Source organism: Pygocentrus nattereri, chromosome 1, assembly GCF_015220715.1.
Source record: "Pygocentrus nattereri isolate fPygNat1 chromosome 1, fPygNat1.pri, whole genome shotgun sequence".
Classification (NCBI taxonomy): domain Eukaryota; kingdom Metazoa; phylum Chordata; class Actinopteri; order Characiformes; family Serrasalmidae; genus Pygocentrus; species Pygocentrus nattereri.
In genome coordinates this window covers 3347543-3374112 of record NC_051211.1, presented here as the reverse complement: position 1 = coordinate 3374112, position 26570 = coordinate 3347543, and the positions used below count along the sequence as shown (strand labels likewise).

General features: G+C 45.0%; 3 protein-coding genes across 3 annotated transcripts in view; 1 reads left to right on the top strand and 2 right to left on the bottom strand.

Annotated features, from left to right (window-relative positions):
* Positions 1-443: 443 nt before the first annotated feature.
* LOC119264244 lies at positions 444-11178 on the bottom strand. Its single transcript, XM_037542384.1, has 13 exons — positions 10764-11178; positions 9562-9680; positions 8940-9348; positions 8257-8451; positions 6472-6960; positions 5876-5998; positions 5192-5364; positions 5005-5102; positions 3163-3365; positions 1946-2123; positions 1321-1459; positions 1171-1245; positions 444-515 (listed from the first exon to the last, which is right to left on the bottom strand). Exons 1-13 carry the CDS (start codon positions 11161-11163, stop codon positions 450-452), a joined length of 2667 nt encoding a protein of 888 aa, XP_037398281.1. The 5' UTR covers positions 11164-11178; the 3' UTR covers positions 444-449.
* Positions 11179-13042: 1864 nt separating this feature from the next.
* LOC119264252 (zona pellucida sperm-binding protein 1-like) lies at positions 13043-21902 on the bottom strand. The gene is made up of 12 exons (XM_037542433.1): positions 21485-21902; positions 20567-20685; positions 20070-20475; positions 18974-19297; positions 18317-18439; positions 17634-17806; positions 17447-17544; positions 15602-15804; positions 14553-14730; positions 13928-14066; positions 13778-13852; positions 13043-13114 (listed from the first exon to the last, which is right to left on the bottom strand). The coding sequence occupies exons 1-12, from the start codon at positions 21885-21887 to the stop codon at positions 13049-13051; spliced, it is 2307 nt and encodes a 768-aa protein (XP_037398330.1). The 5' UTR covers positions 21888-21902; the 3' UTR covers positions 13043-13048.
* A 1194-nt stretch (positions 21903-23096) lies between these two features.
* Positions 23097-26570, top strand: part of ints8 (integrator complex subunit 8) — a 32258-nt gene continuing 28784 nt past the window's right edge. The window contains exons 1-2 of the mRNA XM_017682221.2: positions 23097-23221; positions 25671-25806. Coding sequence (XP_017537710.1) covers positions 25677-25806 — 130 coding nt within the window. The 5' untranslated portion in view covers positions 23097-23221; positions 25671-25676. The remainder of the gene's footprint in view (positions 23222-25670; positions 25807-26570) is intronic.

Here is a 26570-nt window from a genome sequence, read left to right as displayed (position 1 = left end):
TTCCTCTTTTAGGGAGTTTTTCCTTGCCACCGTCGCCACTGGCTTGCTCATGGGGGCTCGGACCCGGATTTTCTCTCCTTTTCTTTTCTCTTCTCTCTGTAATACTGATTGTTTTGTAAAGCTGCTTTGTGACAACACCTGTTGTAAAAAGCGCTATATGAATTAATTTTGCTTGCTTGATTTCAGTGGATCATGGCTCAGTTATGTTCCCTGACTAAGGGACTGAGATGGAACCCCAATAAAATGGTTTTGTTTGAGAGTGTAGACTGAACAGCTTGTGGCACAACACAAAAGCATGTGGACTTGTTTGAAGTCAAAAACTGAAGTACCTGAAGAACAGACCAACATGCAAAAACAGTGTAGTTCAAAATGAGCCTTTCTGAACGCTCATTGCACCACCAGACTTTTAATAAGGCACATTTAAATGAACGAGTCTCAAAACATTGAATTTAAAAGTGCTTGACTTTTAATTGAGAATATGAGTTCAACACATCTGCAGCTGTGGTAGATGAAGACTGGAAGGGAAGTAAAAAGAAAGTGTTAGTGTTCATTAAATACATCAAAACATTTAACCAGTGATTATGAATAGGGAAAAAAAAAAAAAAAAGCAGTACAAAGCACAGAGTTTCTCAACTCCATTACTGTGTGTGAGCTTGCATCAAGTGCTATATTTGAGCCTATTAAACTACAAATCCTGGCCAGAGAGTTGGAGCTGGCTTCTCAGACGCAGTTTAAGCTTGGAATAAATAAAGTATTTAGCATTAACTATACAATTTGCATTGTGAGTTTTGGGGATTTGGACCTCTCTGGTAGAAGTGTGTAACTGCAGGGGGTGTGGTATCTGCAAGGTGGGAGGGGCCTGTTAAACCATTACAACTGCTTTAGGGTGGATACATTACAGCAGACAAAGTGGAGAGACGGAGTCACTCAAACAGAAGCGAGTCATCAGATGAGAACATGCCAAAAGCCAGCGTTAGCAAGTTTGCTGAAAGACTGTCTATTCAGCAGTTAGACACCAGATAAAAAGAGAAGATGCTCTTTATGATCTGGTTTACCAACAAAGGTAAGAGTTGAATCCTCACTGCTGGCAAAACCCAAAAATAAATTGTCAAAATAAAACTGATAGATTTGCATACAAACCATGTGTATGAATAATTATTAAAAACACACCTTGCCATCAAAGCAGGTCTCCTTACACGGAGTCTGGGACGGCATACAGACCTCGGTAGAGCACATGAAGTAGATCTGTGAAAGGAGGGAAAGACATTGAGCATCTGAGACCTATTAAATCATCTCAGAACAGAAGGGGGATTACTGCACCTCCTCATTGAGGTATTTATTGGTGGACTTGTCCATAAACTGGAAGGCCTTCACTTCAAAACGCCGCACGTGGGGATCCTGCGATTGGCCGGCCACGTAGAGGATCGAGATGTTGTCGGAATCGAGAGGGTTGGGGCAACTGCAGGACAAAAACCAAAGAAGCCTAGAGTGGATGCAATACAATCCGACACTGCCGCCTCTAACCAGGCCAATCAGGCAGTGTATTCATAACCATTTCATTCAATAACAGTTTAAGGGTGGGTGTTCCCATCACTGAACTCAGACTCAAGAACAGTATTTTACAGCAAGCCACTCTGAATGACTGCATATAGAAGCGGCAATAATAGAATATGGCCTCATTAGAGCTGGACACAGCCTGGATCCTTACATCACTTTAGTCTGTACAGAATAAGGGGATGATTGTCACATGTGGGGTGTTTCCAAGGTAATTAGTGTGGTCACTGATGGCTCTTCAAGGGGGTCAACAGTGCTGCTACTGATACAAGCCCAACATGGTAACTAGACTCAGCATGGCTACTCAGGTCCAGCACAGCTCACTCAAAGGAAACGACATGCATTGCAGTTTTAAATGCATGATTGCCACAGCCTTCTACTTCAAACCTACCCCTCATACAGCAGCACCAAGGCACTCTTAGCAGAGCGAGGGTAGGCCACGCAGTAGTGCACCACCAGAGTGGCTTTAGGGTTGGGAGCGTTTATTCGCAGTTCCAGGTACACAGGTTTACCCAGGAGAACTTTCAGGGGCTGGTGATCCTCAGAGCAGAATTTGGTGAAGGTCTCATCTGCAAAAAATAAAAAGGATTTAGGAATGGGTTTAACAGGAGTTCAGTTAATGTGCATTTGAAACAGAGTGGAAGAAGTGTGTTATGTAGGCAGATATACACAGCCACTTCATTAGGTGCTAGTAAAAGGTTGGACCCCCCTTTTGCCTTCAGAACTGCCTTAATTCATCTGGAACCAGTCTGCCCATTCTCCTCGGACCGCTCACATCAACAAGGCATTTTCGTCCACACAACTGCCGCTCACTGGATATCTCCCCCTTTTCAGACCATTCTCTGTAAACCCTAGAGATGGCTGTGCGTGAAAATCACAGTAGATCAGCAGTTTCTGAAATACTCAGACCAGCCCGTCCGGCACCAACAACCATGCCACGTTCAAAGTTGCTTAAATCCCCTTTCTTCCCCATTCTGATGCTTGATCTGCACTTCTTGACCACCTCTACATGGCTGGTGAGTGCAAGCTGTAGTAACCGATCAACTAGGGGTATTATTTACTATTCTTCAAGTTATTCTATGCAGGTATAGAAGTGAGTGCTGAGGGAGCAGGAGCCTCCAGGTTTAACGGCACCCTCCAAAACAAGTTCAGATTTTAACAAATACATGTGCTTGATTTAAAATGAAGCATTTTTGTTCCTGTTCTCAGGTCCTGCACCGTTCAAAGTTAATCCTGTATTACAGGTCATTACAGTGAGCCGATTCAGTTCCCTCCACAACTGCTGGGCACTCTGGGGGCACATTAAAAACACATGCCAGTTGAGGAGCAAAGAGGGAAAGTGTATGCAGAGTTAGAGCAGTTCTGAAACCTAAAGCTAAAAAAGTCACCCAACATCATGATCTCATCTTTAGCCCAGAGGACACAGCATCCATGGTTTCCAAAGAGAATTTGATCTGTTGGACTACTGGACACTTTTCCGCTTCAACTCAAATGAGCTCAGGCCCAGAGAAGGTGGCAGCATTTCTGGTTCTTCACATGGTAGAGTTTTAACTTTCATTTGTTAACACAGCGATGAAGTGGGTTGCTCTTAAGAAGAAAATATTTTACCCTGCGCAATCCGAAGCTGGACTCCATACAGTCCCTTGGCCCTCACCAAGGCTGGCAGGCTGGCACTCTTCACCATGTATCCAGCACTAGCCCAGCCCTTCATCAAACGGCTTTGAGAAGCCTGCGGCGCCAGAGGGTCTGCAAGGACCGGAGAGTCCGCAAGGTCCAAACTGCCCTTTGAGTAGCGACACTCAACCATAAGCCTGAAAGGAAACAGCATTTAATGTTAGCTACACACCACAGATTCAAAAGACATCAGAATACCAGATTAGACGTTTAACAGTATTATATACCAGCATTATGTTACACATTGCATGTGCAAACCATAACATGACATGTTTACAGACTGGCCTGCACCATTTTGATGAAAAACCTTCAAAACATCCTGGCTCAACTTGCATTTTTTATTTTCCAAGTAAAACATCCTCTACAGCTTCAATGTGGCATTAATGCAGGTTGAGAAAAATACAATATAAAATGTGCCATTACTTTTTAATGCAGTTATTTGCTGAACTTGCCTTTGAAGAATGTTGCCTTTGCAAATTAAGATCAAGATTAAGTGACCCTTATAAGTCCCACCATGGGGAAATTTCACCTCTGCATTTAACCCATCCGTGAAGTGAACCACCACACACACACGGGGCAGTGAGCACACTTGCCCAGAGCGGTGGGCAGCCCAATCCGCAGCACCCGGGGAGCAATTGGGGGTTAGGTGTCTTGCTCAAGGACACCTCAGTCATGTGCTGTCGGCTCTGGGGATCGAACCGGCGACCTTCCGGTCACAAGGCTGGATCCCTAACCTCCAGCCTATGACTGCCCCAACATGGAAAATATGCAAAATTGGTCATGTTAGCCCTCCTTCCAAAGCCACAGGCCCAAAACACCCAATTAGTCACCACAATTAAACCTGAACAAGCTGGCTACAACACCTCATTCGTAAAAAATGCGCTGTTAAAAGCCAATAGTGACCAACTTGAGAAACACTCAAAGCAAAACGCTTCCTCAAAACTACAACGCAGACATTGAACATCCAGATTACATACAAGATAAGCCACAGCTAGCTGGTATATTAGTGTTAGAATAAGCCAAGTCAAAGTTCATTTATATACTATATTATATAACTATAATCAACTACATAATTCTGGAAAACCTCTTGCTTTTTCCATCCACTTTGTTCAAAGCCTTTTCCACTTCCATTTTTCTTTAGCATTCAAGTTGTTGGAACCTGGGCAACTTCCCCTGCCATTTTGTGAGCAGAGCTGGGCGATATGGCCAAATTTTTTCACGAAACAAAATTCATATGTTTGATATCAATACATGTCACAATAAAGGTCAAATCATTTCTTTCCAGTTTGAAGGCTGATTTTTGCTCCTGGGTGGGGAAACGGGTTTAAACCATCCTTTATGGTCAAAACACGACAAACACCCACTCAAACAGTGGAACATTTCACAGATGTCATGGGACAGCGGGAGAAAGTGCCCGATTAGTCGTTTTTACCAGCTGGAAAGGCACGGCTGCAGTTTTTGTAACTCAATTTAAGAAAAAAGTTTTTTGCCATGTGGTGAGGAGTGCGCTGCCATCCCGTTACAAAGGGGGAAACAAGGGCCCCAACAACAACGCTAAACATCGCAGCATTCAGACAAGCTAGCAGAAGTCTGGATATCGCTGTTCTATGGGAGCAGTTTAAGGGGTGAACCTCAATACATCGGACGCTCACCATGTAAAAGCTTTAACTGCAGTGTGTCTCAGGCAAGACAGTCTTCCCTTTAGGTACATTTAAACTGAAGTCAGTGTTAGCATCTCATTTGATCTACAGTATCAATACAACCCCCCCGACTCACCTGACAGGAATATCCCTGGTAATGATGCCGTACTGCAGGACGCGCTTCCTGATTGGTGACTGCACTTCAGCCAAGTAAACGGTTGTTTCTCCAATTTGCTGATTAACAAAAAGCTCAAATTAGTCCTTAATTACAGAGTTAAAGTCAAAGGGGCACGTTACAAAAAGTCACAGCTGGAAAATCTCACGTAAGAATGTGTTCCACACTCCGTCACCCCAAACTTGAAAACGGCAAAGTCTCTGTTGGCAATGACTGGTTTACAGCTACTCCTCCCCACCACCATCAGACGTGCAGGGTTTATGGGCAAACCAGCAACGTTGGAGGGAACGACAAAGATGAACTGCCTGTCGGCCAAACATACTTAAATGGGAGAGGGAGAAGAAAATGGATAAGTCAAACTTGGCTGCATAGAAACAGAGCGAGGAAGTACAGTTCAACAATTTGTAAAAATGTAGTGAATAAAAAAAAGGGTCATTAAAAAAAACCAAAAACCCACTCCATATTTACTACATATACATATTTAGAGAAATGTGTCCATATGAAATTACACACCACCCAAGAGAAGCGAAAATTTAAAATTTATGACTAAATTACAATTTCTATAATTGTGTACAAGTTATACTCCTGTATATGGAATAACTGTACTCATTGTGAGTTTTGAGAATTAAACCCTTCCAGCAGAAGCACCACATTCCTAAAAACCTGAAAAAGATGCAAGAACAGCTGCACAATCCCTTGAAAAATGTACAAATGCTTGGTGGACCAAGCAGATTTAGTCGCTGCACTTTGATGTTAATCAATTTCAAACTGTTTAAAATGTGCATTTGCACCCTTGCTCTACATGCAACAAATACTGTATGGATCAATTTACCATCCATGGGGTAGTAACAGGCGAAAGTCGCCTCGTCTCTGCAGCATCCTCTCCTCAGACACTCGGCAGCTGTAGTCCCAGGACGACCACACGGCAATCTCTGACCACTAGGAAAGCTGCAGCCTGCAAGGAATGTGACATTAGACTGTTCGGAATGAATTTAGTACATTATTATACATCCTTAAACAATACAACCACTACCAAATAAGTCACTGTATATGGGCTAGTGTACCAATTAAAGGAAAAACTGGAGGCAGCAATTCAATGGCATCAGTGGTAGAGTCAATTTTACTCAATATGCTATTAAACCAGAAAATTCAGCATCAATATTTTAAACAAAATATTATATAATACTCTCTTTTGGCCAAAATGCAAGGACAAGTGTATTGCTACTGTCAAAAAAACTGGGGTCCCAACTCTTGCTTACATATGTACATACAACTTCTGAAACTTCACAGGGGCCCCTTTAGTGCCCTTCTGCAGCCCCCTGGGGTCCAGTTTGAGAACAGCTGATGCAAAGAATCAATTTGAAAATCTGCACAGCCTTCTGAAAGTGGGTCATGCAGTACTGTTAGCAGCAGAACAGAGAGCCTCACCTTTTTTGAAGTTTGAATGCAACGCAAGAGATGAGGGCATCGCAGTCACCTGCATACTGGTTGGTGTAGGGGACAGTTGCTCCCATTGGGAAGTGGGCGGTTGAACCCCTGGTGTAGGGAGCAGTGGATCAAATTCAGGAGAGGACAGTGGCTCCACTGGTGTAGGGGACAGTGGCTTCCTTTGGGGAGAGGAGAGTCGATCCCCTGGTGTAGGGAACAGTGGACCAAATTCAGGAGAGGACAGTGGGTCCAATCGGGGAGAGGAGAGTCGATCCCCTGGTGTAGGGAACAGTGGACCAAATTCAGGAGAGGACAGTGGCTCCACTGGTGTAGGGGACAGTGGCTTCCATTGGGGAGAGGAGAGTCGATCCCCTGGTGTAGGGAACAGTGGACCAAATTCAGGAGAGGACAGTGGCTCCACTGGTGTAGGGGACAGTGGCTTCCATTGGGGAGAGGAGAGTCGATCCCCTGGTGTAGGGAACAGTGGACCAAATACAGGAGAGGACAGTGGCCCCAGTCGCGGAGAGGAGAGTCGATCCCCTGGTGTAGGGAACAGTGGACCAAATTCAGGAGAGGACAGTGGGTCCAATCGCGGAGAGGAGAGTCGATCCCCTGGTGTAGGGAACAGTGGACCAAATTCAGGAGAGGACAGTGGCTCCACTGGTGTAGGGGACAGTGGCTTCCTTTGGGGAGAGGAGAGTCGATCCCCTGGTGTAGGGAACAGTGGACCAAATTCAGGAGAGGACAGTGGCTCCACTGGTGTAGGGGACAGTGGCTTCCTTTGGGGAGAGGAGATTTGATCCCCTGGTGTAGGGAACAGTGGACCAAATACAGGAGAGGACAGTGGCCCCAGTCGTGGAGAGGTGAGTCGATCCGCTGGTGTAGGGAACAGTGGACCAAATTCAGGAGAGGACAGTGGGTCCAATCGGGGAGAGGAGAGTCGATCCCCTGGTGTAGGGAACAGTGGACCAAATTCAGGAGAGGACAGTGGGTCCAATCGGGGAGAGGAGAGTCGATCCCCTGGTGTAGGGAACAGTGGACCAAATACAGGAGAGGACAGTGGGTCAAATCGCGGAGAGGAGAGTCGATCCCCTGGTGTAGGGAACAGTGGACCAAATTCAGGAGAGGACAGTGGGTCCAATCGGGGAGAGGAGAGTCGATCCCCTGGTGTAGGGAACAGTGGACCAAATTCAGGAGAGGACAGTGGGTCCAATCGCGGAGAGGAGAGCCGATCCCCTGGTGTAGGGAACAGTGGACCAAATTCAGGAGAGGACAGTGGGTCCAATTGCGGAGAGGAGAGTCGATCCACTGGTGTAGGAAACAGTGGACCAAATTCAGGAGAGGACAGTGGCTCCACTGGTGTAGGGGACAGTGGCTTCCTTTGGGGAGAGGAGAGTCGATCCCCTGGTGTAGGGAACAGTGGACCAAATTCAGCAGAGGACAGTGGGTCCAATCGGGGAGAGGAGAGTCGATCCCCTGGCGTAGGGAACAGTGGACCAAATACAGGAGAGGACAGTGGGTCCAATCTGGGAGAGGAGTGTCGATCCCCTGGTGTAGGGAACAGTGGACCAAATTCAGCAGAGGACAGTGGGTCCAATCGGGGAGAGGAGAGTCGATCCCCTGGTGTAGGGAACAGTGGACCAAATTCAGCAGAGGACAGTGGGTCCAAATGGGGAGAGGAGAGTCGATCCCCTGGCGTAGGGAACAGTGGACCAAATACAGGAGAGGACAGTGGGTCCAATTGGGGAGAGGAGAGTCGATCCCCTGGTGCAGGGAACAGTGGACCAAATTCAGGAGAGGACAGTGGCTCCACTGGTGTAGGGGACAGTGGACCAAATTCAGGAGAGGACAGTGGGTCCAGTCGCGGAGAGGAGTGTCGATCACCTGGTGTAGGGAACAGTGGACCAAATTCAGCAGAGGACAGTGGCTCCACTGGTGTAGGGGACAGTGGCTCCAATCGGGGAGAGGAGAGTCGATCCCCTGGTGTAAGGAACAGGACAACCATTACATGGTAGCATCAATTTTATATACACAATGACATTAAAACTAAATTACATACCAATATTTTAGCATGCATATTGAGTATTGAAATATTACATAATTTTCACAAATGTCTGGCCAAAACTAAAAACAAAAAGCATTTTGTGCTCTCAAAAAAACCTTGCATCACAAATACCAAGTTCACAGGAAAAGGACAACTTTAATTTAAGTTAATAATACCAGACCAAGTTTGGGGCATTTTTTTGGTCCATTCCTCATGAAGTTTACAAACTATATAAAAGGAAAGGCATTTTCAAATTATGACAAACTGAATAATGATAAAAAGGGAGGTTCTGACAGCAGGGATATCCACCCAGTCTCAGCCAGCTCCCCACCACCCCGTCAGATTTACACCCAGCAGTAACATCTGTACAGCCTTCTGAAAGCAAGTCATGCAGTACTGTTCGCAGCAGAACAGGGAGACTCACCTCGTTGTTTGCATTTTGAACGACGCCCAAGAGACGAGGGCATCGCCGGCACATGCATACTGGTTGGTGTAGGAGACGGTTGTTCCCATTGGAAAGCCGGCAGTGGAACCCCTGGTGCAGGGAACAGCGGATCAAATTCAGGAAAGAACAGCAGATCCAATGGGGAAGCGGTCAGTGTTGCCAGTGGCAGTGGATCAGGTTGGGGAACGGACACTGGCTCCCCATAGGGAAAGTACAGCTGCACTGCTTGGGGAGGGGATATCTTGACAGCAGGGTAGGACAGAACAGGATGGCGTGAAGATCGCGTTTTTGAAGAGGGCGCGTGACTGGAGTTACTGCAGGACACTGTGACGATCTCAAGCTGCCCAGCGCTGTTACGATACAGGAATCTCAGAGTGTAGCTGCCCTCCTGCAAACATTCATACAAAACCACCACGTTTATACAACTCCTATTCAGTTTGCAGTATCTTAGCCTCACCCAGCATAATCACCTCAGAGAACAGGCAAAGCAGCATCTAGGTTTGTATATCAGTGGTGTAGAAAATGAACTGAAAACATGATCATTTACCTGTATAGTTGATCTAGTTTATTAATGCTGATAAATTAAGAACATGTTGCCCACCTCAACAGTGACAGGACAGCCAGCAAAGTGGATGTGAAGAACAACCCTCCCGTTTTCCCTGGTTAGAGAGTAGTCACAGGCCTCTGGAAGGCCGAAGACAGGATACATTCCTGATGAATCTGAGAAAGAACTCACTGTAACTCAGCATGTCCACGCCAATAAAGCTTCCATCAACCGATTGGGAAAACTTGCATCAGGGCAAACAGCGTTTAGGAGACTTTTAGTAGAGGTTAAAAGCATTTAGGGGAGTTCAGGAGCTCCTTTTCCATTCCACTAACTGAGCTACATGTAGTAAAGTAAAACCAACAGATGTGTCCTTTGCAAAGCTCTTCAAGAGGAAAGTAATCTTTTCCCTCTGTGCCATTTCATCCACTCAGTTAGTTCCCAATTCACTTCATTTGAGTTTAATGTGCTGGTGTGTGTTGAAGCTCCTGAAGCGCTCCACAGCAGAATTAGTAGATAAAATAATCCTCCTTTACAGTAAAATGAAGCTCTGCTGATCCTTGAACACAGTTTAACAGTAAATGGTCTTAAACGCTGGAGTTAACGTAGAACTGCTAATTCACCCTTTAACCCTGAAGATCAGCACAGACTGCTGGTCACCACAGCAACACCGACAACAGTCTCACCCAGCTAGTAGCCAAAGAAATGGCAGAGAGGGAGATTTAAGATGAACATCAATAATTTGGAGACAAAGGGATTAGAGTTGCATTTATAGTCACTCCAGCTGGTTTCTTGATACGATTAATCTGCAACGACAAACTGTGAAACACCCCGTTCCACCTTAAATGCAGCAGCAGTTACGTTCTGGCGCATCAGGTACAATTTGAGGTGGAAAAGGGAACTTTGAACAAGAAGCTGGTCGAAGGGAGAGACGTTTTACAATAAACTGTTCTACTTTTGAAGAGAAGTTTCCTCCCAGAGCTGTTACTCAGCTGAGCTGAAGCTTAAACTAGGGCACAGTTAGACTGCTAGTATATAGCATTATATACTGGTATATTAGAACACACTGATGCACAGGACATAGCTGGTGTTGCGGCTCCCAACATGGTGTGATTTCCATTAAAAGGGACAAAATGGCTCTTAACATCTGGGCACCCACTGCTTGTGTAGAGGAACATGTAGGTGAAAAACGTTAAACAGAACCGCTCCCTGCCCACCTCGGATGAAAAACGTAGGACTGATCGAAACAGCTTGCTTACCAAAGACCTGCATCTCAGAGAGAGAGCCTGGGGGCAAAACTACCGCCATAGCATTTTCACCACAAAACACCAAGTATCTCTGGCCTTCTGCCGAGCCATCCTGCTGCTCTGCGCCTCCTTCATCTAAGGTGCCGCTTGGGTCGATGGCCTGCTCTGAATTCAGGGTCTCAATCATCACACTGCCCTGCCTCAGCCCGCAAGCAAGAGTCAGAAGCAGGAGCAGGACGATGGCGGGCTGCAATGAGGCCATGTTTGAGGTCAAAGGCCCCAAAACTGGTGTGAACTCGCTGCAGCTCCCGACAGCCTTTAATAGACTTGGGAGTCGATTCCGGAAAGAGTCGGTTCTCTGATTCCAGGCACTTTGGAGTTGATTGCCCCCCGTGACTTCATGCTCGGCCATAATAGCGTCGTATGTGCTTAATGTCGTACGTTTTATATCGCTGCACCTCACGGTTCGCCGTGGTTTCGCTGTCTTTGGGATCAAGAATCGAGAAAACTGTGGTGAGGAATCGATTCATAGAGTCGACTCCATTGATAGGCATCACGTGGAATCGGAACCGGAGTCGACTCCTTCAGCAGGTGCGTGCGAGAAGATGAAGAACACCTGGCTACAATGAAAATGTGCACACACTTAAAATGTTCCCTCTCCTTTCTTTCTTTCTTTCTTATTTTGGTTTTGTCTGATTTGGTGTTATATAGAACCCTTTTCAAAACCATTCTATACAGAACCATATGCAACTCATTCTCCATCAATTTCCTGCTGAAAAGAACAATTTAGTCATGCAAAGGCTTTTTTCAACACTCATGTTTCTATATAAAATCTAAAGACCTAAAGAATCTAAATTCCTAAAGAACCCTCAAAGAGCCATCTTTTTGTAAGAGTGGACTCAATGGTCAGTGGTCAAGCAGGGTTATGGTTCACCAGCCAACAGGTTGGTGTACTGTGATCCTAAAGCCCTCCCAACATCATAAATCATGATTAAAATTATTACGGTGCTCTGTGACGCATTTGGGAACAAAACCATCATTTTATTTCCTGCCTTTCTTCTCTGTGTCGCAGGAACAAGCACATCACGATTGACCTCGGGACTGGTAACAAGATCAACTGGACCATGGAGGACAAGCAGGAGATGATAGACATAATGGAGACCATCTAGAGGGGAGCCAGGAAATGACGAGGTCTGGTGGTGTCCCCCAAAGACTACTTCACCAAATACAGATACTGATGCCCCCTCTTTCATTCATTCTCCAGTCTACTCATTGCCATGTCCTCTTCCCGGATTCCTCCATGGGACTGTTTTTATGTGGACAGTGAAGCGGCCTTGTGTAGGATTTTATTTAAAGGACTCCCCCAGTGTTGCAGTTACTATCAGAAACTGCTCCAGCACACCTTTTCTGTTTTTCCTCTGTGTTGTGAATAAATATTTCTAAGAAAAAGAAAAAAAAAAAAAAAAAAAAAGTGTTGAAGGAAATTCTGAGGAATGCAGTGTTGGGAAGTCAGTGTGTGAGCTGCTGTGTTTGCTAAGCCGTTTTTAGTTCATCTGCTACAGCGAAGAGGCTTTGTCACATTAAGTGAAACCTCACTTTATCCAGCTCAAGTTAAAACTGACCAGTAGTTATGAACTTGATGGAGCAGCTTTAATACAAAACTCACTAAACTCAGGCTTACACACACGTTCCTTAAAAGACTGTCTAAGAAAAGGGGTCACAGTCTAGAACACATTCATGCTCTATCCTCATGTTTGGAGGACCAGATTGATCCAGCAAACACACACCTGTTATGCTTCCATACTTGGAATGAAGGTTCTGTTGGTACATTTCTTGTTCATTGAGGTACAGTGTAAGTGTTCCCTCAAGAGGTTCTGCAGTGGTTCTAATTGTGAACCTTAAAATCAGTTTCTCCAGGTGAAAAGTTGGTATTTGGACCTTTTTCATAACCGAATGTTTTAAAACAGAACAGTAGAATAAAAGCCTGGAGGCGAGGTGTGTGGACTCAGTACAGCTTAGAACAGATCATTTCAGTGGATCATGGCTCAGTTATGTTCCCTGACTAAGGGACTGAGATGGAACCCCAATAAAATGGTTTTGTTTGAGAGTGTAGACTGAACACCTTGTGGCACAACACAAAAGCATGTGGACTTGTTTGAAGTCAAAAACTGAAGTACCTGAAGAACAGACCAACATGCAAAAACAGTGTAGTTCAAAATGAGCCTTTCTGAACGCTCATTGCACCACCAGACTTTTAATAAGGCACATTTAAATGAACGAGTCTCAAAACATTGAATTTAAAAGTGCTTGACTTTTAATTGAGAATATGAGTTCAACACATCTGCAGCTGTGGTAGATGAAGACTGGAAGGGAAGTAAAAAGAAAGTGTTAGTGTTCATTAAATACATCAAAACATTTAACCAGTGATTATGAATAGGGAAAAAAAAAAAAAAGAAAAAAAAAAGCAGTACAAAGCACAGAGTTTCTCAACTCCATTACTGTGTGTGAGCTTGCATCAAGTGCTATATTTGAGCCTATTAAACTACAAATCCTGGCCAGAGAGTTGGAGCTGGCTTCTCAGACGCAGTTTAAGCTTGGAATAAATAAAGTATTTAGCATTAACTATACAATTTGCATTGTGAGTTTTGGGGATTTGGACCTCTCTGGTAGAAGTGTGTAACTGCAGGGGGTGTGGTATCTGCAAGGTGGGAGGGGCCTGTTAAACCATTACAACTGCTTTAGGGTGGATACATTACAGCAGACAAAGTGGAGAGACGGAGTCACTCAAACAGAAGCGAGTCATCAGATGAGAACATGCCAAAAGCCAGCGTTAGCAAGTTTGCTGAAAGACTGTCTATTCAGCAGTTAGACACCAGATAAAAGAGAAGATGCTCTTTATGATCTGGTTTACCAACAAAGGTAAGAGTTGAATCCTCACTGCTGGCAAAACCCAAAAATAAATTGTCAAAATAAAACTGATAGATTTGCATACAAACCATGTGTATGAATAATTATTAAAAACACACCTTGCCATCAAAGCAGGTCTCCTTACACGGAGTCTGGGACGGCATACAGACCTCGGTAGAGCACATGAAGTAGATCTGTGAAAGGAGGGAAAGACATTGAGCATCTGAGACCTATTAAATCATCTCAGAACAGAAGGGGGATTACTGCACCTCCTCATTGAGGTATTTATTGGTGGACTTGTCCATAAACTGGAAGGCCTTCACTTCAAAACGCCGCACGTGGGGATCCTGCGATTGGCCGGCCACGTAGAGGATCGAGATGTTGTCGGAATCGAGAGGGTTGGGGCAACTGCAGGACAAAAACCAAAGAAGCCTAGAGTGGATGCAATACAATCCGACACTGCCGCCTCTAACCAGGCCAATCAGGCAGTGTATTCATAACCATTTCATTCAATAACAGTTTAAGGGTGGGTGTTCCCATCACTGAACTCAGACTCAAGAACAGTATTTTACAGCAAGCCACTCTGAATGACTGCATATAGAAGCGGCAATAATAGAATATGGCCTCATTAGAGCTGGACACAGCCTGGATCCTTACATCACTTTAGTCTGTACAGAATAAGGGGATGATTGTCACATGTGGGGTGTTTCCAAGGTAATTAGTGTGGTCACTGATGGCTCTTCAAGGGGGTCAACAGTGCTGCTACTGATACAAGCCCAACATGGTAACTAGACTCAGCATGGCTACTCAGGTCCAGCACAGCTCACTCAAAGGAAACGACATGCATTGCAGTTTTAAATGCATGATTGCCACAGCCTTCTACTTCAAACCTACCCCTCATACAGCAGCACCAAGGCACTCTTAGCAGAGCGAGGGTAGGCCACGCAGTAGTGCACCACCAGAGTGGCTTTAGGGTTGGGAGCGTTTATTCGCAGTTCCAGGTACACAGGTTTACCCAGGAGAACTTTCAGGGGCTGGTGATCCTCAGAGCAGAATTTGGTGAAGGTCTCATCTGCAAAAAATAAAAAGGATTTAGGAATGGGTTTAACAGGAGTTCAGTTAATGTGCATTTGAAACAGAGTGGAAGAAGTGTGTTATGTAGGCAGATATACACAGCCACTTCATTAGGTGCTAGTAAAAGGTTGGACCCCCCTTTTGCCTTCAGAACTGCCTTAATTCATCTGGAACCAGTCTGCCCATTCTCCTCGGACCGCTCACATCAACAAGGCATTTTCGTCCACACAACTGCCGCTCACTGGATATCTCCCCTTTTTCAGACCATTCTCTGTAAACCCTAGAGATGGTTGTGCGTGAAAATCCCAGTAGATCAGCAGTTTCTGAAATACTCAGACCAGTCCGTCCGGCACCAACAACCATGCCACGTTCAAAGTTGCTTAAATCCCCTTTCTTCCCCATTCTGATGCTTGATCTGCACTTCTTGACCACCTCTACATGGCTGGTGAGTGCAAGCTGTAGTAACCGATCAACTAGGGGCATTATTTACTATTCTTCAAGTTATTCTATGCAGGTATAGAAGTGAGTGTCCCTCCACAACTGCTGGGCACTCTGGGGGCACATTAAAAACACATGCCAGTTGAGGAGCAAAGAGGGAAAGTGTATGCAGAGTTAGAGCAGTTCTGAAACCTAAAGCTAAAAAAGTCACCCAACATCATGATCTCATCTTTAGCCCAGAGGACACAGCATCCATGGTTTCCAAAGAGAATTTGATCTGTTGGACTACTGGACACTTTTCCGCTTCAACTCAAATGAGCTCAGGCCCAGAGAAGGTGGCAGCATTTCTGGTTCTTCACATGGTAGAGTTTTAACTTTCATTTGTTAACACAGCGATGAAGTGGGTTGCTCTTAAGAAGAAAATATTTTACCCTGCGCAATCCGAAGCTGGACTCCATACAGTCCCTTGGCCCTCACCAAGGCTGGCAGGCTGGCACTCTTCACCATGTATCCAGCACTAGCCCAGCCCTTCATCAAACGGCTTTGAGAAGCCTGCGGCGCCAGAGGGTCTGCAAGGACCGGAGAGTCCGCAAGGTCCAAACTGCCCTTTGAGTAGCGACACTCAACCATAAGCCTGAAAGGAAACAGCATTTAATGTTAGCTACACACCACAGATTCAAAAGACATCAGAATACCAGATTAGACGTTTAACAGTATTATATACCAGCATTATGTTACACATTGCATGTGCAAACCGTAACATGACATGTTTACAGACTGGCCTGCACCATTTTGATGAAAAACCTTCAAAACATCCTGGCTCAACTTGCATTTTTTATTTTCCAAGTAAAACATCCTCTACAGCTTCAATGTGGCATTAATGCAGGTTGAGAAAAATACAATATAAAATGTGCCATTACTTTTTAATGCAGTTATTTGCTGAACTTGCCTTTGAAAAATGTTGCCTTTGCAAATTAAGATCAAGAGACCCTTATTAGTCCCACAATGGGGAAATTTCACCTCTGCATTTAACCCATCCGTGAAGTGAAACAGCACACACACAGGGCAGTGAGCACACTTGCCCGGAGCGGTGGGAAGCCCAATCCGCAGCACCCAGGGAGCAGTTGGGGGTTAGGTATCTTGCTCAACGACACCTCAGTCATGTGCTGTCGGCTCTGGGGATCGAACCGGCGATCTTCCGGTCACGAGGCTGGATACCTAACCTCCAGCCCATGACCGCCCCAACATGGAAAATTGGTCATGTTAGCCCTCCTTCCAAAGCCACAGGCCCAAAACACCTGATTAGTCACCACAATTAAACCTGAACAAGCTGGCTACAACACCTCATTCGTAAAAAATGCGCTGTTAAAAGCCAATAGTGACCAACTTGAGAAACACTCAAAGCAAAACGCTTCCTCAAAACTACAACGCAGACATCGAACATCCAGATTACATACAAGATAAGCCACACCTAGCTGGTACATTAGTGTTAGAATAAGCCAAGTCAAAGTTCATTTATATACTATATTATATAACTATCAACTACAGAATTCTGGAAAACCTCACCCATTTGAAAAAAACCTAAATACTTACCAGTCCAACAGAAAATGAGGCATTCAGGCACTTTTCCACAGTTCCACTTCCATTTTTCTTTAGCATTCAAGTTGTTGGAACCTGGGCAACTTCCCCTGCCATTTTTATGAGCAGAGCTGGGCGATATGGCCAAATTTTTTTCACAAAATATATTCATATGTTTGATATCAATACATGTCACAATAAAGGTCAAATCATTTCTTTCCAGCTCCTGGGTGGGTAAACCGGTTTAAACCATCCTTTATGGTCAGAACACGACAAACACCCACTCAAACAGTGGAACATTTCACAGATGCCATGGGACAGCGGGAGACAGTGTCCGATTAGTCGTTTTTACCAGCTGGAAAAGCACGGCTGCAGTTTTTGTAACTCAATTTAAGACAAAAAAAAAGATTTTTAGCCGTCTGGTGAGGAGTGCGCTGCCATCCCATTACAAAGGGGGAAACAAGGGCCCCAACAACAACAACGCTAAACATCGCAGCATTGACACCAGCTAGCAGAAGTCTGGATATCGCTGTTCTATGGGAGCAGTTTAAGGGGTGAACCTCAAGACGCTCACCATGTAAAAGCTTTAACTGCAGTGTGTCTCACGCAAGACAGTCTTCCCTTTAGGTACATTTAAACTGAAGTCAGTGTTAGCGTCTCATTTGATCTACAGTATCAATACACCCCCCCCGACTCACCTGACAGGATTATCCCTGATTATGATGCCGTACTGCAGGATGCGCTTCCTGATTGGCGACTGCACTTCAGCCAAGTAAACTGTTGTTTCTCCAATTTGCTGATTAAGAAAAAGCTCAAATTAGTCCTTAATTACAGAGTTAAAGTCAAAGGGGCACGTTACAAAAAGTCACAGCTGGAAAATCTCACATAAGAACGCGTTCCACACTCCGTCACCCCAAACTTGAAAACGGCAAAGTCTCTGTTGGCAATGACGGGTTTACAGCTACTCCTCCCCACCGCCATCAGACGTGCAGGGTTTATGGGCAAACCAGCAACGTTGGAGGGAACGACAAAGATGAACTGCCCGTCAGCCAAACATACTTAAATGGGAGAGGGAGAAGAATGGATAGGTCAAACTTGGCTGCATAGAAACAGAGCGAGGAAGTACAGTTCAACAATCTGTAAAATGTAGTGAATAAAAAAAAAGGGTCATTAAAAAACCCCAAAAACCCACTCCATATTTACTACATCTACATATTTCTGGAAAACTGGCCATATGAAATTATACACCACCCAAGAGAAACTGAAAATTTAAAATTTATGACTAAATTACAATTTCTATAATTGTGTACAAGTTATAATCCTGTATATGGAATAACTGTACTCATTGTGAGTTTTGAGAATTAAACCCTTCCAGCAGAAGCACCACATTCCTAAAAACCTGAAAAAGATGCAAGAACAGCTGCACAATCCCTTGAAAAATGTACAAATACTTGGTGGACCAAGCAGATTTAGTCGCTGCACTTTGATGTTAATCAATTTCAAACTGTTTAAAATGTGCATTTGCACCCTTGCTCTACATGCAACAAATACTGTATGGATCAATTTACCATCCATGGGGTAGTAACAAGCGAAAGTCGCCTCGTCTCTGCAGCATCCTTTCCTCAGACACTCGGCAGCTGTAGTCCCAGGACGACCACACGGCAATCTCTGACCACTAGAAAAGCTGCAGCCTGCAAGGAATGTGGCATTAGACTGTTCAGAATGAATTTAGTACATTATACATCCTTAAACAATACAACCACTACCAAATAAGTCACTGTATATGGGCTAGTGTACCAATTAAAGGAAAAACTGGAGGCAGCAATTCAACGGCATCAGTGGTAGAGTCAATTTTACTCAATATGCTATTAAACCAGAAAATTAGGCATCAATATTTTAAACATCAAAATATTACATAATACTCTCACTTTTGGCCAAAATGCAAGGACAAGTGTATTGCTACTGTCAAAAAAAATGCTTAAATTTACAGAAGAAGGACAACACTAATTTAAGTCGATAGAAGCAGAGTTTTACTGGGGTCCCAACTCTTGCTTACATATGTACATACAACTTCTGAAACTTCTCAGGGGCCCCTTTAGTGCCCTTCAGCAGCCCTCTGGGGTCCAGTTTGAGAACAGCTGATGCAAAGAATCAATTTGAAAATCTGCACAGCCTTCTGAAAGTGGGTCATGCAGTACTGTTAGCAGCAGCACAGAGAGCCTCACCTTTTTTGAAGTTTGAATGCAGCGCAAGAGATGAGGGCATGGCCATCACCTGCATACTGGTTGGTGTAGGGGACAGTTGTTCCCATTGGGCAGTGGGCAGTGGAACCCCTGGTGAAGGGGACAGTTGTTCCCATTGGGCAGTGGGCAGTGGAACCCCTGGTGAAGGGGACAGTTGTTCCCATTGGAGAGTGGGCAGTGGAACCCCTGGTGAAGGGGACAGTTGTTCCCATTGGGAAGTGGGCGGTGGAACCCCTGGTGTAGGGAACAGTGGACCAAATTCAGGAGAGGACAGTGGCTCCAATCGGGGAGAGGAGAGTCGATCCCCTGGTGTAGGGAACAGGATACAACCATTAATGAATAAGTCACTGTATATAGGCTAGTGTACCAATTAAAAAGGCATTAAAAACTGGAGGCACCAATTCAATTGCATCAACGGTAGAATCAATTTTATATTCAATATAAAAAAAGAGGCATGTTGAATAAAGATTAGTCACTCATTTTTGGCCAAGACAACTAAAAGGACAAACATCACTGCTGTTGGGGAAAAAACCTTGCATCTCAAATGCCAAGTTTACAGGAAAAGCACAACACTAATAGTTAATAATACAAGACCAAGATCGGGGCATTGTTTTGGTCCATTCCTCATGAAGTTTACAAAGTATATAAAAGGACAAGCATTTTCAAATGACAAACTGAAGAACGATAAAAATGGAGATACAAGGTTCCGACAGCAGTGATATCCACCTAGTCTCAGGTAGCAAGCTCAATAGGGAGCAACCGAGCTCTGGAGTGATCAGAGGTCTCCCAAGCTTTCCACCCAGTTTGATTTTTCAGCAAAACATACTGTAGAGCGAGACAGTCAGTGAGGCAACTTTATGTAGGCTACTGTGGCCAGGGAAGTGATCAGAAAACATGGATTCAATGACGGATGGGTGGGCGAATACTTCTGGAAAGTACATTTTCATATTGGACAAGCTTGACCTTGAGCTTCCTTTATCTAGCTAAACTGAGAAATTAGATTTACAGCAGTAACATCTGCACAGCCTTCTGAAAGAAAGTCATGCAGTACTGTTCGCAGCAGAACAGGGAGGCTCACCTCGTTGTTTGCATTTTGAACGACGCCCAAGAGACGAGGGCACCGCCGGCACATGCATACTGGTTGGTGTGGGAGACGGTTGTTCCCATTGGAAAGCCGGCAGTGGAACCCCTGGTGTAGGGAACAGCGGATCAAATTCAGGAAAGAACAGCAGATCCAATGGGGAAGGATCAGGTTGGGGAACGGACACTGGTTCCCCTGCGGTAGGGGACAGCGGATAAGGAAAGTACCGCTGCACTGCTTGGGGAGAGGATATCTTGACAGCAGGGTAGGACAGAACAGGATGGCGTGAAGATCGTGGTTTTTTTGAAGAGGGCGCATCACTGGAGTTACTGCAGGACACCGTGACGATCTCAAGCTGCCCAGCGTCTTTACGATACAGGAATCTCAGAGTGTAGCTGCCCTCCTGCAAACATTCATACATGATCATTTACCTGTATAGTTGATCTAGTTTATTAATGCTGATAAATTAAGAACCTGTATATAAACTTTCCCACCTCAACAGTGACGGGACAGCCAGCGAAGTGGACGTGAAGAACAACCCTCCCGTTTTCCCTGGTTAGAGAGTAGTCACAGGCCTCTGGAAGGCTGAAGACGGGATACATTCCTGACGAATCTGAGAAAGAACTCACTGTAACTCAGCATGTCCACGCCAATAAAGCTTCCATCAACCGATCTGGAAAACTTGCATCAGGGCAAACAGCGTTTAGGAGATTTTAGTAGAGGTTAAAAGTGTTTAGGGGAGTTCAGGAGCTCCTTTTCTGTTCCACTAACTGAGCTACATGTAAAGTAAAACCGATAGAGTTGTCCTCCTCAAAGCTTCGGAAGAGGAAAGTAATCTTTTCCCCTCTGTGGCAAAGAGAGAGATTTAAGAAGGACATCAATAATTTGGAGAAAAAGGGATTAGAGTTGCATTTATCTCCAGCTGGTTTCTTGATACGATTAATCTGCAACGACAAACTGTGAAACACCCCGTTCCACCTTAAATGCAGCAGCAGTTACGTTCTGGCGCATCAGGTACAATTTGAGGAGGAAAGGGGAAGTTTGAACAAGAAGCTGGTCGAAGGGAGAGATGTTTTACAATAAACTGTTCTACTTTTGAAGAGAAGTTTCCTCCCAGAGATGTGAGAAAAGCAGCTGTTACTCAGCTGAGCTGAAGCTTAAACTAGGGCACAGTTAGACTGCTAGTATATAGCATTATATACTGGTATATTAGAACACACTGATGCACAGGACATAGCTGGTGTTGCAGCTCCCAACATGGTGTGATTTCCATTAAAAGGGACAAAATGGCTCTTAACATCTGGGCACCCACCGCTTGTGTAGAGGAACATGTAGGTGAAAAACGTTAAACAGAACCGCTCCCTGCCCACCTCGGATGAAAAACGTAGGACTGATCGAAACAGCTTGCTTACCAAAGACCTGCATCTCAGAGAGAGAGCCTGGGGGCAAAACTACCTCCATAGCATCTTCACCACAAAACACCAAGTATCTCTGGCCTTCTGCCGAGCCACCCTGCTGCTCTGCGCCTCCTTCATCTAAGGTGCCTTCGCTTGGGTCGACGGCCTGCTCTGAATTCAGGGTATCGATCATCACGCTGCCCTGCCTCAGGCCACAAGCAAGAGTCAGAAGCAGGAGCAGGACGACGGCAGATTGCGATGAGGTCATGTTTGAGGTCAAAGGCCCCAAAACCGGTGTGAACTCGCTGCAGCTCCCGACAGCCTTTAATAGTCTTGGGAGTCGATTCCGGAAAGAGTCGGTTCTCTGATTCCAGGCACTTTGGAGTTGATTGCACGCCGTGACGTCATGCTCGGGCATAATAGCGTCGTATGTGCTTAATGTCGTACGTTTTATATCGCTGCACCTCACGGTTCGCCGTGGTTTCTGCTGTCTTTGGGATCAAGAATCGAGAAAACTGTGGTGAGGAATCGATTCATAGAGTCGACTACATTGATAGTCATCACGTGGAATCGGAACCGGAGTCGACTCCTTCAGCAGATGAGTGCGAGAAGATGAAGAACACCTGGCTACAATGAAAATGTGCACACACTTAAATGTTCCCTCTCCTTTCTTTCTTTTTGTACTAAAGACTAGGATCAATAACTCGTGCTCTTAAGGCAGAAGCAGTGTCTTATGGGAAAAAGTCTTATTTTAAAACTAATCAATCATTATTATTTTATTTACTAATTTTTTTTTAACACATTTTATTTTTTTATTATTTTATTTACTTATTTTAAAACTAATCAATCATCATCAAACTAACTAATCATTTGTATCATTTAGATCATATACACTCACCGGCCACTTTATTAGGTACACCTTGTTCAGTTGCTTGTTAACACAAATAGCTAATCAGCCAATCACACGGCTGCAACTCACTGCATTTAGGCATGTAGAGGTGGTCAAGACAACGTGCTGACGTGCAGACCAAGCATCAGAACGGGGAAGAAAGGGGATTTAAGGGACTTTGAACGTGGCGTGGTTGTTGGTGCCAGACGGGCTGGTCTGAGTATTTCAGAAACTGCTGATCTGCTGGGATTTTCACGCTCAACCATCTCTAGGGTTCACAGAGAACGGTCCGAAAAAGAGGAAATATCCAGTGAGCGGTCAGTTGTGTGGACGAACCTTGTTGATGTGAGAGGTCAGAGGAGAACGGGCAGACTGGTTCCAGATGATAGAAAGGCAGCAGGAACTCAAATAACCAACCAGAATCTCTGAGGAACGTTTCCAACACCTTGTTGAAAGTCTGCCACGAAGAATTAAAGCAGTTCTGAAGGCAAAAGGGGGTCCAGCCTTTTACTAGCAAGGTGTACCTAATAAAGTGGTCAGTGAGTGTATATTGTTCGCTTGTTGTCTCTTTTTTTTTATAATTAAAGAATTGATGAGAGAAACAGATGGACTACAGTCTGTAACTGTACAACTACAGTGACCCTATACAGTAAGGGAACAATGAGGTGGTCATAATAATTACACACACATCTCCAGGCCACTAGGTGGCGGTACGGCAGGTCTGCGTTTGTTTTGAAGCCCGCAGTGAGTTCAGTCAGAGAAAGGAAGGTGCTGTGAGTGAGCGGGTCCTCAGTGTCCGTCTTTAATGTCGATATTCTGTTTATTTCGTGGTTTATTGACGCCGCTGCTGGGTGTTTACTCCGGTGAGTCGGGGGTCTGGTTAGCCGCTCTTGTTTAGTGAGGGCTGCGACTGACTAACATTATCTGCCCCACAGGTTTCCAGGTGTCTAACCGGGGCTTTTCACACCAAAGTCCCCCTTTCACTTCATTTAACGTAATTTTCAACCGCTAGACGCACAAACGAGGCTGAAATTGGCTTCCTCTAAGCTGTAATTCTCCGTTCCACCTTAAATGCTGCAGCTGCCCATTGGAGTCTGGTTAGTCTGCACGGTGGTTAAACTGGTGGTTTCATAATTCAGAGGTTGAGCTGTAAGCGGTCATTCTGAGGGGTTTGGTGTGAAATGGTCCAGGTGTCTTTAGTGGTGGTGATGGGAACCAGGCGTCACCATGACTATAAACACAGATACAGACACTTATTTACTATCCAGAACTTTGGTTTCATGCCCAGAAACAGCACCACAGATGCAATTTTTGCGTTGCGAGTGTTGGTAGAGAAGTACAGAGAAGGTCAGAAGGAGCTGCATTGTGTCTTTGTGGATCTAGAGAAGGCAGATGATAGGGTGCCAAGAGAGGAACGGTGGTACTGTATGAGGAAGTCAGGTGTAGCTGAAAAGTATGTTAGGGTGGTGCAGGACATGTATGAGGATAGTGAGACAGTGGTGAGGTGTGCAGTTGGAGTGAAAAATGGTTCCAAGGTGAAGGTGGGGTTACATCAGGGATCAGCTTTGAGCCCAATCTTGTTTGCAATGGTGATGGACAGATTGACAGTTGAGGTCAGGCAGGAGGCTCCATGGACCATGATGTTTGCAGATGACATTGTAATCTGTGGTGAGAGTAGAGAGCAGGTGGAAGAGAATCTGGAGAGGTGGAGGTTTGCACTGGAGAGGAGAGGAATGAAGGTCAGTAGAGACAAGACGGAATACGTGTGTGAATGAGAGGGAGGCAGGTGGAAAGGTGAAGATGTAAGGAGTAGAGGTCGTAAAGGTGGATGACTTCAAATATCTTAGGTCAACCATCCAGAGCAATGGACAGTGTAGAAAAGAGGTGAAGAAGAGGGTGCAGGCAGGATGGAGTGGGTGGAGACGGGTGTCAGGGCTGATGTGTGACAGAAGGATAGCAGCAAGAGTGAAAGGGAAGGTTTACAAGACAGTAGTGCGTCCTGCTATGATGTATGGTTTGGAGACTGTGGCTCTGTCTAAAAGACAGGAGGCTGAGCTGGAGGTGGCGGAGATGAAGATGCTGAGATCTTCGTTGGGAGTGACAAGGATGGACAAGATTAGAAATGAGCAGATCAGAGGGACGGTGAAGGTGGAGCAGTTTGGAGAAAAAGCCAGAGAGGCCAGGTTGAGATGGTTTGGACATGTGTTGAGGAGGAATAGTGGATATATTGGTCAAAGAAAGTTGGAGATGGAGCTGCTGGGCAGAAGGAGAAGAGGTAGACCTCAGAGAAGGTTTATGGATGTAGTGAAGGTGGACATGGAGATGGTTGGTGTGAAAGTAGAGGAGGCAGTGGATCCGCTGTGGCGACCCCTAAAGGGAGCAGTCAAAAGAAGATTTACTATCCAGAACCAGCAGAGAACCTACACAAATCTCCTGAGCTTTAATATGGAATATTGATGATGGAAAAATTGTGGTAAATCTGGGAAAAATGTGTTTTTGGGCACAAAACACATTTTAGCCCAGAAGCTTATAAAACTATCATTAAACCATGTCTCAGGCATCAGGCAGCGAATTCATGGTTCATTAACCCCTTAAATGGCCTCGACCCACCAGCAGGTCCAAAGTTTTGCCACACACTTCTGTAACCTAAGAATGGCTCAGCCAGTTTGCACCGAATAATTAGGCGTAGTATGTAATGAGCCTGAGATTTTAAAGGGTTAAACTCTCCAGATGTCTGGTTCCCATCACCACCACTGTGAACAGTTCTGACTTCATAATGATGATGAGCATATTAATACGTTCAGAGAGTCGGTTTGGTGTGAAATGGTTCAAGTTGCTTTACGGTGGTGGTGATAGGAACCAGGGGTCGCCATGACTACAACACAGATATAGACGTTTTATTTGCTGTCCAGAACCATCAGAGAACCTACATGAGTCTTCAGAGCTTTTAAAAGCCATATATATGACGGTGAAACAGTGGTCTGCATGTGCCCCTCCTCCAGAAAATGATTTAAAAATGCATGGTAGCACAAAATCTTACATCTGACATCATATTATCGCAGCATATTCAAAACCATTCCATGTAAAACATTAATAGCGTCTGGTTCCCATCACCGCCGCTGTGAACGGTTCTAACTCAGTAAGGTGCTCCAGACCGGAGGATTTCCCACCAAACCATTCATCTCAACCATTTAGTCATGCAGAAAGTTTTGGTGGAGTTCCCCTTTAAAGTAAGATTTCTCTGCATGGCTGGGCTCTTTAATATTTAGATGCTTTTCTGGTTCATGAAGGCTTTGCATCTTTCACCCCCAGGTAAAGATGAGCGCTGAAGCCGCGGACCGAGAGGCTGTGACCGGCAGCCGGCCCAGCACACCCCCACAGACGTCCTGGTTCGAGTTTCTCCTGGACCCCTCCTTACTGGAGCAGCATCTGCAGAAATCCCACCCAGGTCACTTTTAGTCGGCTGTATCTCGCGTCGTAAGCTGTACGATGTGCCAGAGCCTACATAGATTAAGATTAGATTAAGTGATTATTAGTCCCACAACGGGGAAATTCCACCTCCGCATTTAACCCATCCGTGAAGTGAAACACCACATACACACTAGTGAGCACACACACACTAGGGGGCAGTGAGCACACTTGCCCGGAGCAGTGGGCAGCCCGATCCGCAGTGCCCGGGGAGCAGTTGGGGGTTAGGTGTCTTGCTCAAGGACTCCTCAGTCATGTGCTGTCGGCACTGGGGATCAACCCGGCGACCTTCTGGTCACGAGGCTGGATCCCTAACCGCCAGCCCACGAATGCCCCTACATACATAGCAAAGCAATCAAGGTTTTTGAGTTTTAAGGAAATAGTTAAGATTACCCTAAGGGAATATTTGAGAAGTGCATTTAAGAACATTTCTTATGAACTTCTTAGTGTTTGTCTTAAGAACCCTTGCAGGTTTTTTCTTAGGAAAGCTTCCATTAATCGTGCCAACTGGGCTTACTTTACTGCTGCTCACACGTTCTACGATGGAACCTTTAGTGTTTTATTCTAAACCAACGACGAGTAGAGCCATACAAACCTCAGATCCTATACGCACTTAAAAAAGATGGTTCTTCAAGGGTTCTTTAGTAAAGAAAATGATTCTAAATAGAACCATGAAAACTCAGAGAACCCTTTGCGTTTTAAAGGATTTTTTTGCATCACGAAATGTTTCTTCACATTGATTGA